This window comes from Nomascus leucogenys, chromosome 15, assembly GCF_006542625.1.
Source record: "Nomascus leucogenys isolate Asia chromosome 15, Asia_NLE_v1, whole genome shotgun sequence".
Lineage (NCBI taxonomy): Eukaryota > Metazoa > Chordata > Mammalia > Primates > Hylobatidae > Nomascus > Nomascus leucogenys.
Window position 1 is genome coordinate 106672125 of NC_044395.1, and position 14215 is coordinate 106686339.

General features: G+C 39.5%; 1 protein-coding gene across 3 annotated transcripts in view; it reads right to left on the reverse strand.

The window, feature by feature from the left end:
• The window catches only part of CKAP5 (cytoskeleton associated protein 5), a 106851-nt gene that overhangs the window by 54089 nt on the left and 38547 nt on the right, over nt 1-14215 (reverse strand). For all 3 annotated transcript variants that reach the window (XM_030794711.1, XM_030794710.1, XM_030794712.1), the window contains 6 exons: nt 13552-13665; nt 6435-6539; nt 3028-3117; nt 2750-2914; nt 1767-1895; nt 587-769 (listed from right to left, as the gene is read on the reverse strand). In XM_030794711.1, the coding sequence (XP_030650571.1) occupies nt 587-769; nt 1767-1895; nt 2750-2914; nt 3028-3117; nt 6435-6539; nt 13552-13665 (786 nt within the window). The remainder of the gene's footprint in view (nt 1-586; nt 770-1766; nt 1896-2749; nt 2915-3027; nt 3118-6434; nt 6540-13551; nt 13666-14215) is intronic.

Here is a 14215-nt window from a genome sequence, read left to right on the forward strand (position 1 = left end):
ATGAACTGCACATTAAAAAGAGTTAAGACAGGGCCAGGCACGGTGGCTCGCCCCTGTAATCTCAGCACTTTGGGAGGCCAAGGCGGGTGGATCACCTGAGGTCAGGAGTTCAAGACCAACCTGGCCAACATGGCAAAACCCCTTCTCTACTAAAAATACAAAAATTAGCCTGCCATGGTGGCGCGTGCCTGTAATCCCAGCTACTGGGGGGCTAAGGCAGGAGGATCACTTGAACCTAGGAGGCAGAGGTGGCAGTGCGCCAAGATCGCATCACTGCACTCCAGCCTGGGCAACAGGGCGAGACTCCATCTCCAGAAAAAAAAAAAAAAAAAAAGTTAAGATAGTAAATTTTATGTTAAATTGACAAAACACACTTCTGTGCCTTCATAACCATTTTTATCTCTATTCAAGCTCCAAACAGCTGAATTTATTGCTGGAATATCCGATCTTCATTAACAGATTTTCTGCTGTATTTTTAATGTAGCCAATGAATTCATTTCTCAAACAAAATAATTTTAGAGGAACAACCATGAACCTGAGACTCAGACCCTCCCTTACTAGCTTCTATTTTTAATAATCTATGAACCTTGGCAGCAGGTGCCTTTTTTAGAGGTCCTGGTTTGGGTGTGGAAATGTCCTTTGTGTCCTTATCTCCTGCAGCCCCTGAAGCAGCAGTCCTTCCAGGGAGAGGTTTGCATTCCTTCTTATCAGCAGCTAGTCCAGCTTTCTTACCATGTATCAGTTCTACCTTTTCTGAACATTCTTTGATCTGGAGAATGAAAGTGAGATGAACATCATTAAGCCCAATTTTGAAACACAACCACTACGTTATTACATTTCTAAACCACAACTACACATAAGAATTCAGAGAAATGGCCAGGCGAGGTGGCTCACGCCTATAATCCCAGCACTTTGGGAGGCCAAGATGGGTGGATCACTTGAGGTCAGAGGTTTGAGACCAGCCTGGCCAACATGGTCTCTACTAAAAATACAAAAAGTTTAGCCGGGTGTGGTGGCAGGCGCCTGTAATCCCAGCTACTTGGGAGGCTGAGGCTCCAGAATCGTTTGAACTCAGGAGGCAGAGGTTGCAGTAAGCTGAGATTGTGCCACTGCACTCCAGCCTGGGTGACAGAGTGAGACTCATTGCCAAAAAAAAAAAAAAAATTCGGAGAAAACATTTCCCTTTCAACAAAGATAAATTATCCACACTTTTTGGGCAGTAGATAGGCATATGTAAGATATTAATCTTACATTTTATTTCTTTACAAATTAGAATTGTAATAAACTTAAAATGACCACATTGTTTATGGAAGACATTCACATATAAGAAGGTAATTTTCTGGACCTTAGAAATAAATTTATCTCACAGAACTGTTTTCACCTTCTCTACAGATTGGTCACTCAGCCTTTTTTGGTTATAATTTGAAAGATATTTCTACAGTTATCACCATCATAGCCTGGAATGAAACTTAAATTCTCAAAAGCTAAGTTTTCAAACTCTAGGTCTGAACTATCAGTGGAGGATGAAATAAATTTCCGGAGGTGATATTGGCATTTTTTTCTTGATAAAACAACAGACAAAATTGAAGACAAAAAGTACCAGACAGCATCCTCCAAAACTTATTTCAATTATGCATTTCTTTCCTACTATAAATGGCAATCTTAAAAAAATCAAGAACTCCTCATCAAAAGAATACCAGTACAAAGCCATGATGCAAAGAGACAGGACTGTCGTCCACTTTCAGTTCAATCCATTACTAACCTACCTTATCAAGCTTGAGTTTGTCCACATCAGCTAAGAATGGGTTTACTGCTTTCTCACCAACCACCTTCAAAGCAGTACCCAATGCTTCAAATGCGGCATCTCTGACTTCAGGAGCAGAATCATTGATGTGCTATAGTCCAGAAGTAAGCAAAATGATATTAATGCAAGGTATTTTAGGCATTACTCATTTTAATTCAGACTGATGGTTGCTAGATAAAGAATTTGCTTTTTACAATTTACTGAAGCTAAGTATAGCTTTCCTTGTGCCAATTGACAGTTACTCTTTCAAAAATTCTTTTTGGGCCAGGCACGGTGGTTCATGCCTGTAATCCCAGCACTTTGGGAGGCCAAGTTCGAGACCAGTCTGGCAAACATGGTGAAACCCCATCTCTACTAAAATACAAAAACTAGCCGGCATGGTGGCATGCGCCTATAATCCCAGCTACTCAGGAGGCTGAGGCAGGAGAATTGCTTGAGCCTAGGAGGCGGAGGCTGCAGTGAGCCAAGATTGTGTCACGGCACTCCAGCCTGGGCAAAAGAGCTAAACTCCATCTCAAACAAAACAAACAAACAAAAAAAACCAAAAAATTATTTCTGGGTTAAGGAAACCCTTGGTAATCCATTTAGCAAATAAGTGCTTCCTTTTCCTCTTACCCTCTATCTAAAATGACTCACTCCCAAATGATCTTCAAATACTCCACATTTGATGCCTATGCTTGGCCAGATCCAGCTGAACACCAGTATATGGGACAAGTAAGAAACAAAATGTTTAACAGTTAATGGAATCATAACACTAACTTGTGCTTTCTTTCAAGAAGAGGAACACAGTTAGGAGAATTTGGATTCAGTTTCCAAGCTGCAAAGGGTCTGCTCCTCAAGAGATCATAACCTCTATAGTCTGAAAGTAGTCACTGTACATAATTAGCAGGAAAAGAATCTTGCCTAGGTATAAAATATTCCCCCTTTTTCAAAGAGAGTCTGTACCTTAAGTAGTGCAGCACAAAAGGGCTTTAGCAAGCTCTTTGGCAGGGTAGAAGCAGTGCAGTGGCGGAAACTTCTTGCAATAAAAAGAGATGTCTGCTGCTTGATGGTTGGATTTTTATTATCCATTACTGCTAAAACATCCTCACTGATGTTCTGTAGTGTGGTCTTTAGAAAGAAAATGTGGTTAATGAGCTTTTTTCAATTGTAAAGAACAATCAAAATATCATATTGACAAACTTTACTTCAGATAAAACTACAAACTCATGCTGTCAACTTACAGTAAGGAAGATTGCATCAATCGCCTCCTGCAGGGCTTGTACCACTTGAGGTTTCTTCTCTTTGAATTTCTCCAAGATGGTTGGCACAACCTGTAAAAGTAAATGGCTAGAACGTTATTCAGCAACAAAGAGGAATGATATATTGATATATCCTAGAACTTGGCTGAACCTTAAAAATAGTATGCTAAGTTAAAAAAAAGCCAGTCACAGGCTGGGCACAGTGACTCATGCCTGTAATCCCAGCACTTTGGGAGGCTGAGGCAGGTGGCTTGCTTGAGGCAAGGAGTTCAAGACCAGCCTGGGCAACAGAATGAGATCTTGTCTCTACTAAAACAAACAAACAAAATTAGCCAGGTGTGGCGGTATGTGCCTATGATCCCAGCTACTTGGGAGGCTGAGGTGGGAGGATCACTTGAACCCAGGAGGTCAAAGCTGCAGTGAGCTGTGATTGCATCACTGTATTGTAGCCTGGGCAACACAGCAAGACCCTTCCAAAAAAAAAAAAAAGCAGTCACAAAGACCATGTACTGTATGACTCCATTTACATGAAATGTTAAATCCACAGAGACAAAAAAGTAGATTAGTGGTTGCTAGAGTCAAGGGCAGGGAGCAGCATGGGGAGAGACTGTTAATGGGCAAGGGGTTTCTTTTTGGGCTGATGAAAATGTTCTGGAATTAGATAGTGCTGATGGTTACATAACATTGTGAATATTCTAAAATCACTTTAAGAAGGTAACTTTTATAGTATGCAAGTTTTATCTCAGTAAAACTTACTTTCTAAAAAACCACCTTGTCTCCACCAAAACAAACCAATAAAGCAAACATTTAAGTGGAATAAAAAGTCATTTCCTTTCTTGAAGGACATCGAATCTTATGCCAGAACAATGAAGAATTCTCATTCTCTCCCACTATGGCAGTGCTTCTCAACCTATTTGCTGCCTCTGCACCTTACAGGGTCTCGCTCTGTCACCCACGTGGGAGTGCAGTGGGATGAACATGGCTCACTGAAGCCTTGGCCTCCTGGGCTCAAGTAATCCACTCATCTCAGCCTCCGAGTAGGTAGCCCTCGGGTATATGTCACACCTGCTATTTTTTTTAAATTCTTAATTTCTTGACCACTTCCCTGTAAATATAATTTTTTATTTTATTTTTTGTCGAGACAGGGGTTTCTCCATGTTGCCCACGCTGGGAAAGAAAATTTCTAAGGTCCAAAGGACACAGCAAAGCTCACTGGCATCCAAAAAAAGGAAATAATTGTTTTCAAGATTTCACAGAAGTGGCTATAGACTACTTGGTATAGTCCAAGGACTATGGAAAAATAAAAGACTTTTTAATACTAGTTATAAACTTGAAAATCAAGATATTTTAATGTCTCTAAAGCTAACATTCACTTTTTTTTTTTTTTTTTGAGACGGAGTCTCGCTCTGTCGCCCAGGCTGGAGTGCGGTGGCGCAATCTCAGCTCACTGCAAGCTCCGCCTCCCGGGTTCACGCCATTCTCCTGCCTCAGCCTCTCCGAGTAGCTGGGACTACAGGCGCCCGCCACCACGCCCGGCTAGTTTTTTTTTTGTATTTTTAGTAGAGACGGGGTTTCACCGTGGTCTCGATCTCCTGAACTCGTGATCCGCCCACCTCGGCCTCCCAAAGTGCTGGGATTACAAGCGTGAGCCACTGCGCCCGGCCCTAACATTCACTTTTATAAATATTGCCAAAAAGACAGTTTGTAAACATTTAAAGAAAATAAAGCCAAGTCACTAACATGCTTGATACTAAACACCGTATATATTATAGTATTAAGGCGGGGGAGACCTCAAACTACAGAGCAATAGACACATTCTTTAACCAGGACAACAAAGTGAAACAAAGCCAGAATCAGAACTCCAACTGGAAAGCCAGGTAATTATCCAACCATAATTTGGTAAATTAAAATGAATTTTAGGCCGGGTGTGGTGGCTCAAGCCTGTAATCCCAGCACTCTGGGAAGCTGAGGCAGGCAGAGGGCTTGAGCTCAGGATTTCGAGACCGGCCTGGGCAAGACGGCAAAACCCCATCTCTACCAAAAATACAAAAAGAAGTCAAGCGTGGTGTGGGGTGTGCCTAAAGTCCCAGCTACTCAGGAGACTGAGGTGGGAGGATCACCTGAGCCTAGGAGGTTAAGGCTACAGTGAACTGAGATGGTGCCACTGCACTCCAGCCTCGGTGACAAAATGAGACCCTGTCTCAAAAAAAAAAAATTAAAATTATTCTCTGAACTGATATTTAAGTGGTTTAGGAAAAAGTAGTTTTTTATCTTGAAAAATTATTCCCAATACAAAAGTGTAAAATATCCTACTAAGTAACAAAAAATTGACCAAAATGGCGTATACACATTGATAGCTATAAAAATAGATTTTAATTTTATTTCAATTTATGATGTACGTGTCTAAGGGTTTTAGAGACCCTTATTTTTATTTCCCTAGTAATAAGCCAGTCATGATTTATTTTTATTTGGTAGTGTCTTCTTTTTCTTCAGTTAAGTTCTCTGAGATTATTTTTAATGCTATGAGTAAGCAAGCTCCAAATACCATAGCTCATGTGAGGCTAGGTATTAGCTTCACAATATAAAATGGACACATGACTAGGGACTATTAGGAAACTCCTAAGTCAATCTAGGGAATCCAATGATGAAGTGGCTAGCAAGCTAAACTGTAAAGATCAATAAGGTCAGTTTTTAGGATGCTGAGCCATTCTTAGTAATGCAGACGGGATTTAGAGGCCAAAGGACAGATGCCACAGTTAAATAAAACATCTTAATTAAAATTATTACCAAATTTGATTGGAAACAAACTTATACAAATAGTAAGTCAACAAATGTCTCCAGTCAGATTTTCTTTGAATAAGTAAAACGGAGATAACCTATATAAAATATATAACATTGTAACCTATATAAAATGTCTCAAATATGTAAGTAAATTATATATTAAAATAGGAAAACACTATAAAACACATTTTATATATTAACCTCACAGTTTTACATTTATAGTTTTATATTGCCTTTCCGACTCTCGTTTTCATTCTGGTCCTGGTCGTTACAAGTTTTGTTTCATCTTGTTATAATGTGTATAATGTTGTAAGAACACAGCAAGATAATAGTAAGTAAATAAGTAATAAGCAAATAAATCAACTCAACTAAGTACTTTAGGCCTAGTGCCTCACTTTCTACATAAGGCCTATAAATTTTGTTACAACTGACATCTACTGAAATTTATAAGATATATCTATGCTGAATATTAACAAAACAGAGAGAAATTTACTTTGTACAATATATACACATTTATGCCAAGGAGTTGTTTTAAAGCAAACAGCAAACTAGGCCTACCATTTTTGATAAATTTTGTTGATCTGTATCTAAAAAGGAGTGTTACTTACATGTCCTGCATATTGTCCAAATTTCTTCCTTAGCCCAACAGCCAGGCCAGTAAGACATTTTGCTGCCAAAGCCACCAACATGACATTGGTGTCCTTTCCAACAACCTACAAAGGGGGGTAAAAAGGAAAACAAAATAGTCACAGCCATGTAGAAGGGTATTGAAATTTTATTCTCAAAAGAACTCTAAGGCCGGGTGCGGCAGCTCACATCTGTAATCCCAGCACTTTGGGTGGCCGAGGTGGGTGGATCACCTGAGGTCAGGAGTTGGAGATCAGCCTGACCAACATGGTGAGACCCTGTCTCTACTAAAAACACAAAAATTAGCCAGGCATGGTGGCAGGCGCCTGTAATCCCCGCTACTTGGGAGGCCGAGGCAGGAGAATCACTTGAACCTGGGAGGCAGAGGCTGCAGTGAGCCGAGATTGCACCATTGCACTTCAGCCTGTGCAACACAGCAAGATGCCATCTCAAAAAAAAAAAAAAAAAGAACTCTGAAAGCTCTTATGCTAATATATGACCAATTTTATTTACTACAAGAGAGGAGAAATTCTTCTTTCATTGTATCGAATTTGGGAGCTTCCCTTCATTATGTTTAGTCTTCTATCTTAAAGTTCTACTAATAAAACATAGATAAAACCACAACATTAAATTGCTCACTCTCCAGTAGTGGCAGTCTGGGCTGTCAGCACTGTTCAACTGTGCAGGAAATGACCCTGATAATGGCAGAGAGACTAGAGGTCTGCTGACTTTGCTTTGGGACAAGGAAAATGAAAAGACAATGTATCTCTAAAAGACATCACAGGGCAACAGCTCTAATATTCATAACCAAGAAGCACCAGTAGAAACTGCTGCAGGTACCTTCAGGAAGTCCATGGGGACTCTAAATTGTGAATGCTATTGCAACCATTCTTCTGAGGGAGCTTCTGGCCTTGAGGCTGCCACTTCAGTCATCTAATGATGGTTAAGCTTCGATTCAGAGTCTCAGTCGATTCTCCTCTAGCACTGCTTATATTACTGCACTCCTATGCCACAACCCACAAAGCCCAGCACTTATCTAAGCTCACGGGTAGTAGTTGCATCTGCGTCAATTTAACAAGATACTGACTACGACTGGGTTTCTTCCTGGTAAGATTTTACTGTGGTACACTGCCCAATCAGTTGGTGTTAAAAAGCTGCTTTATTATATAATAACATAGGCAGTGTGACATGTGCCTGTAGTCCCAGCTACTTGGGAGGCTGAAGCAAAAGGATCACTTGAACCTGGGAGGCAGAGGTTGCAGTGAGCCAAGATCGCACCACTGCACTCCAGCCTGGGCACCAGAGCGAGACACACACACACACACACGCACACACACATGGCTGCTTTATTTATAAATGCCCCCAAACTCTTTTTTCACTCTTTTCAGAGCAAGACACACACACACACGGCTGCTTTATTTATAAATGCCCCCAAACTCTTCTTTTTTCACTCTTTTCCCAGCAGGAGTAATGCCTCCAATCTACTTTGAATTATATCTAGTCCCTACAATCTGGTGTTCCATAAGCAGAATGCTTTATTCTAGATTCTCTGCATTAAAACAACTCCTGACATGCAACATGCAAGAAGTTCTACTTGGCACTTACATGCACTCCTTAAGTGCTGAGGAATAAGGATGAAGAAACTAACATTTATTAAAAAAACAAATTAAGCACCAAAATTTTGTAGGCACTTTATAATCCTTTTTATTTATTTATTTTTTTTTTGAGACGGAGTCTTGCTCTGTCACCCAGGCTGGAGTGCAGTGGCGCAATCTCGGCTCACTGCAAGCTCCGCCTCCCGGGTTCACGCCATTCTCCTGCCTCAGCCTCTCCGAGTAGCTGGGACTACAGGCGCCGCCACCAAGCCCGGCTAATTTTTTTTGTATTTTTTAGTAGAGACGGGGTTTCACCGTGGTCTCGATCTCCTGACCTCGTGATCCGCCCGCCTCGGCCTCCCAAAGTGCTGGGATTACAAGCGTGAGCCACCGCGCCCGGCCAGCACTTTATAATCCTTTTTAAATTTAATTTTCACCCAAACCCTATGAGGTAAGTACTATCATTATTTCAACTTTGCAGATTCACAGCCAGGCGTGGTGGTTCACGCCTGTAATCTCAGGACCTTAAGAGGCTGAGGCGGGAGAATCGCTTGAGCCCAGGAGTTCAAGACCAGCCTGGGCAACATAGCGAAACCCTGTCTCTACCAAAAATAGAAAAATTAGCCAGGCATGGTCGCACATGCCTGTAGTCCCAGGTACTCAGGAGGCTGAGGCAGGAGAATCACTTGAACCTGGGAGGCAGAGGTTGCAGTGAGACAAGATCATACCACTGCACTCCAGCCTGGGGGACAGAGCGAGACACTATTTCAAAAACAAAAAACAACAAAAAAGTGCAGATTTCAAAAAGAAATTTTTTTGAGACAGAGTCTGGCTCGATCTCAGCTCACTGCAACCTCCCCCTCCCAGGTTCAAGCGATCTTCCCACCTCAGCCTCCCGAGTAGCTGGGACTAAAGGCACATGCTACCACGCCTGCTAATGTTTCTATTTTTTGTAGAAACAGAGTTTCTTCATGTTGCCCAGTCTGGTCTTAAACACTGGGCTCAAGCAATCAGCCCACCTCGGCCTCCCAAAGTGTTGGGATTACAGATGTGAGCTACTGTACCCAGCTAGATTCTAAAAATTAAATAAAGATTAATGTGCTTCCAGTCAGGTAGTTAGCAAATGGTAATGCTGTGTGATTCAAACCCAGGTCAATTCTGACTCCAAAGTTTTTGCTCCTTTTATTAAGTAAAGCATGTTCTTCCTCTAAACTTGTGTTAAGTCCACTTTCCTTATGAGAGGATGAAATCAGGGTCCTAATAAACATTTTGTTAAATCTCTAATTACTATACGTGTATGGAGAAAAAATTTTCCATTCACTATTGGTATTTATAAATGTTCTGATTATTTTTCCTTATCAAAATACCTCTCAGATATGATTTAGATGCTAGGCTTTATATTTAGCATCTAAACATATATTCTAGGAATGGACATCAAAAACATGTAAGACCCCATTCCAACAAATTCTAGTTCAATGAATCTGGGATGAAATTTGGACATCAGTATTTTTATATGGCTCAAAGGGTGATTTTGTCATATGGGCTCAGTTAAAAAACTATCATTCTATTCCTTTCTTAGGAGAATACCTCTCCCTATCCATTGTTGGAAGAGTAACCAGTGGGAGCTAGACTCGAGACACTCATGATCTTGATGATAGTACTGAAGAAGATACTGTGAATCTGTTAAATTTCAAGATTGCAAAGGCTCAGATAAACTTATAAGTGAGCAATGGACCAGATACCCTAATACAATATCTGCCTGTCACACTCATTGACACATATCCCATGAACAAGTTATTCTCAACTGGGAAATGAGAGTAGAGAAGACGGAAAAGCATTTATTTTTAAGAAAAGTAACATATGAGGGGGGACTCCATTTCAGAGGTAAGAAAAACTCAGTGACTTCTGTCTTTTCAGTAATTTCTGTTCTAGACCAGGGAATGGAAGCTTTAGCTCATAATCTCAATATAATTTAAACAATAGAAATTTTGTACAGTTATAAGTGCTGTTACTTTTCTCATAAATTGAGGCCTACAGTATTAAAACACAAAGTGCTTTAAAGTAATTATCAATTGGTATTTATATTTAATTAGAAATGAAAGCCACTAGTTAATAATAACTAAACAGAAGCACACTGTTGACAGGAAAGGAAACAAATTAATGAAACCCATTATGAATTACTGTGTTTAGAAAACTACGATGAATACAAGCAATAATTAAGGGGGGAAAAGTAGAAAGAACAAGTGAAAAAAGATTAATACCACATAGAAGTCTAAAGATTATATAAGAAAGCACTTCGAATATCCAAATCTTAATTTAAAGATAAATAAATTATATATATATAAAAAACCAAATGCCCATAGGCATAGATAGGCAAATGACAAAATCAAAGAAGCGATGAACTGGGAGGGAGGCATCTTATTAATAAAAGAACTATAGGCCGGGCACAGTGGCTCACGCCTGTAATCCCAGCATTTTCGGAGGCTGAGGCAGGCAGATCACTTGAGGACAGGAGTTCAAGACCAACATGATGAAACCCTGTCTCTACTAAAAATACAAAAAAAAAAAATTAGCTGGGCTTAGTGGCACGTGCCTATAATCCCAGCTACTCGGGCGGCTGAGGCAGGAGAATCGCTTGAACTCGGGAGATGGAGGTTGCAGTGAGCTGAGATTGTAACACTGCACCCCAGCCTGGGTGACAGACCGCAACTCTGTCTCAAAAATAAATAAATCAATTAAAAATAATAGGAAAAAAAAAGAACTATAATCTGTGAGAACAGGAAAGCCCACGGAATATGCTAAATCAGGTGACAAAACAGTTTAAAAATAATTTCAGGAATATCATAAGAAATTTTAAAGTGAATGCCTTTTTACTACTTTCATTAAAGGAAAAAAATTGAGAAATTAATGGCATTACTTGATTTATACAATACAAAGAAGAGATAATTATGGAGGGAAAAAGGATTGGTCTGTAATCTGTTCTTCAATCTCATCCTTTTTTTCCATTTCACCATTTCCCCACTTTTGTTATGTTTCTAGGAAGTCAACATAATATGAAGTTTGTGTGTACATATAACTAAAATCAAATACAAAAAATAAAATGTCGGCTGGGCACCGTGGCTCATGCCTGTAATCCCAGCACTTTGGGAGGCCAAGGAGGGTAGATCACCTGAGGTCAGGAGTTCGAGACCAGTCTGGCCAACATGGTGAAACCCTGTCTCTACTAAAAACACAAAAATTAGCTGGGCGTGGTGGCAAGTGCCTATAAATCCCAGCTATTTGGGGGGCTGAGGCAGAAGAATCACTTGAACATGGGAGGCTGAGGTTGCAGTGAGCCGAGATCGTGCCACTGCACTCCAGCCTGGGCAACAATAACGAAACTCCATCTCAAAAAAGAAAAAAAAATAAAATAAAATGTCTCCGTCACTACTTAAGGCAAAAAGAAAAGAAAATGTCTTGTTTCAGGTTAATTTTTACAACTGAAGTTAACTTTTCATTGTTTTAAATACTTCAGCCACAAAATTCAGTTTCTTTTCACTTGTTTGTGGTCTCTGATTGATTCCCTCCACCCACCATGTGAAAAGGGAAAGAAGTTTCTACTGCTACCCTAGATCTCTCAGAAATCTACTGTCTGTCTACTCAAATATAAAATCCATGATGCTCTCTCTTTATATAGTACAGCAAGAGATTATATTTACATTCATAATGCCAATGGAAACCACAGAACTGTCTTTGTGTGAGAAGCTAATATCCTTAGAAAATACATGTAGAAAACACCTAATACTAATGATAAGGAAAAAGAAAAGGTTTTCTTTGACACATCGAGAATTCAGCGCCAGAGCAATAAGATTTCTAATAATAATCATATGCTGGAAGAATTGACAGAGAATCTGTAGCTCTCTTCATATGCCACTGGAACCTGACTTTCCCCGTCTCAGTGCCCTCTACTATTCCCCTTCCCATTCTTTCCTCTCAGGTTCCAGGTTGGTAAAACTCTTTTTCCCCTAGAGCAATTCTCTTTTAATTTATTTTACACGAGTGTAACTCTTCAAGATGGAAAACTGATGACTGAACAAAGATTTCACAAATCATATCTCTGCCTCCAAGTCCCACTGGAGGAAAGCCTAGGAAGGTTAACTACTAGAATATAGTTGATCCTCATCATTTACAAATCCATATTTGCAAATTCGCCTACTTGCTAAAACTTACTTATAATCCCAAAATCAACACTCATGGTACTTTCCTGGTCATTCCCAGACAAGTTCAGAGCTGTGAACATTTTGTGTTGTCTATTGTGCACATTCCCAGCTGAGGTTGACAAGATAACACTCTGCCTTCTTGCTTCAGCTCTTACACCATAAACAAGTGTCTTTTTCATGGTTTATTCAGTGCCATGTTTTTGCATTTTTGTGTTTTTTGTTGGTGCTTTTGTTGTTTAAAATGGCCCCTAAGTGTAGTGCTGAAATGCTGTCTAGTATTCCTAAGTGCAAACAGGCTGTGATGTACCTTAGGGAGAAAATACACACGTTAGGAAAAGCTTCAGTCAGGCATGAGTTATAGTGTTCTCCGCCAAGTGTTCAATGTTAATGAATCAACAACATATATTAAATATGCTATCTCCAAACAGAATAAAACAAAGTTATGTATTGATTGATGGAAATGTTGTGACCAAAGGGTTGCAGGATCCTAACCCTGTATTTCTCTTAGAAGCAATGATTCAATATTCACTAATTTAGTGTTCTCAGTGGCGTTACAGGATATAACTACTACAAGTGGTGACTTAGATGTGCGTATAATTAAAGATCAACTTCCTCCCATCACCATTGTAATCCTCTGTGATTTCAGACTGAGGGAGCAAACAAAACAAAATTTTCATTCTTGCTGTATTCAAGAAGAGTTTTCAGAGTTTGTTCTTAAGCACTATAATCATATCCACAGTGTCTGATCTATACTTACAGGTTTCATAAAAAGTTACTACATACAAAATGTCCACCAGCAGCATTCAACTTGCTTGGACCTAAGCAATACCAAAAGATTATTTTTTAAAAATGTTTATCTCTTACTTAGTACTTGCCTGTTTCAGAACTGACCACATATTCCTATACTCTTTACTTTACATACTGATACAATATAGTGTGTTATCATTTGCTATCTTCATGTTTAATATTTGTCCAATTAAATACAGCTAACTTAAATAGCTCATCCTATAGAATTATAAAACTGGAATATGTAGTTCCAGATCAGCAACTCTCTTTTCCTAGAGAGTTACAGAAGCTATCGAATAGCATAACTAAAGTCAAAGGGACAAAAAACAAAGATTGAAAATGAAACTAACCCACAACAGTAATTTAAAACAACCCTTTAAAAATGTATGTCTGTAATTCAAATACCATCAATAATGCTCCTTAAGTGGCAATGTATGTGTAATTAAAAAGATGACTGATGAGAAATTCAAATGCCTGATCGCTGTTACAATACCAGTACTGCAAGTCCTCATATTTACCTTCTTTAATGCTTTTACTAAATCTGCATAATCGCCAGCTTCCAGTTTGGGGTTTTTTACTAGTACTTCTACAGCCTCCAGGGCCTCTTTTCTCTCTTGCCATTTTTTTGCCTCCTGCAAGATACAATATGAGTCATTTGTAACAGAAAATAAGAGAGCAGAATAAAAGTCTATTTTTTGCACTCTGCTAATTCAAAGATATATAATTTTTAAAAAAAATTATAAAACTGGCTGGGTGCAGTGGCTCACGCCTGTAATCCCAGCACTTTGGGAGGCCGAGGCAGGCAGATCATGAGGTCAGGAGCTCAAAACCATCCTGGCTAACACGGTGAAACCCCGTCTCCACTAAAAATACAAAAAATGAGCCGGGCGTGGTGGCAGGCGCCTGTAGTCCCAGCTACTCAGGAGGCTGAGGCAGGAGAACGGCATGAACCCAGGAGGCGGAGCTTGCAGTGAGCCTAGATCGCACCACTGCACTCTAGCCTGAGTGACAGACAGAGCAAGACTGTCTCAAAAAAAAAATAATAATAATAATAATAATAAATAAAACGTGGAGGCAATCAGAACATTTTGTTCATATATATAAATTTTTGTTCATATATAAAAAGTATTTTATAAGATGTTATAACTAAAGTAATATAATAAACAAACAGAATGCCATAGA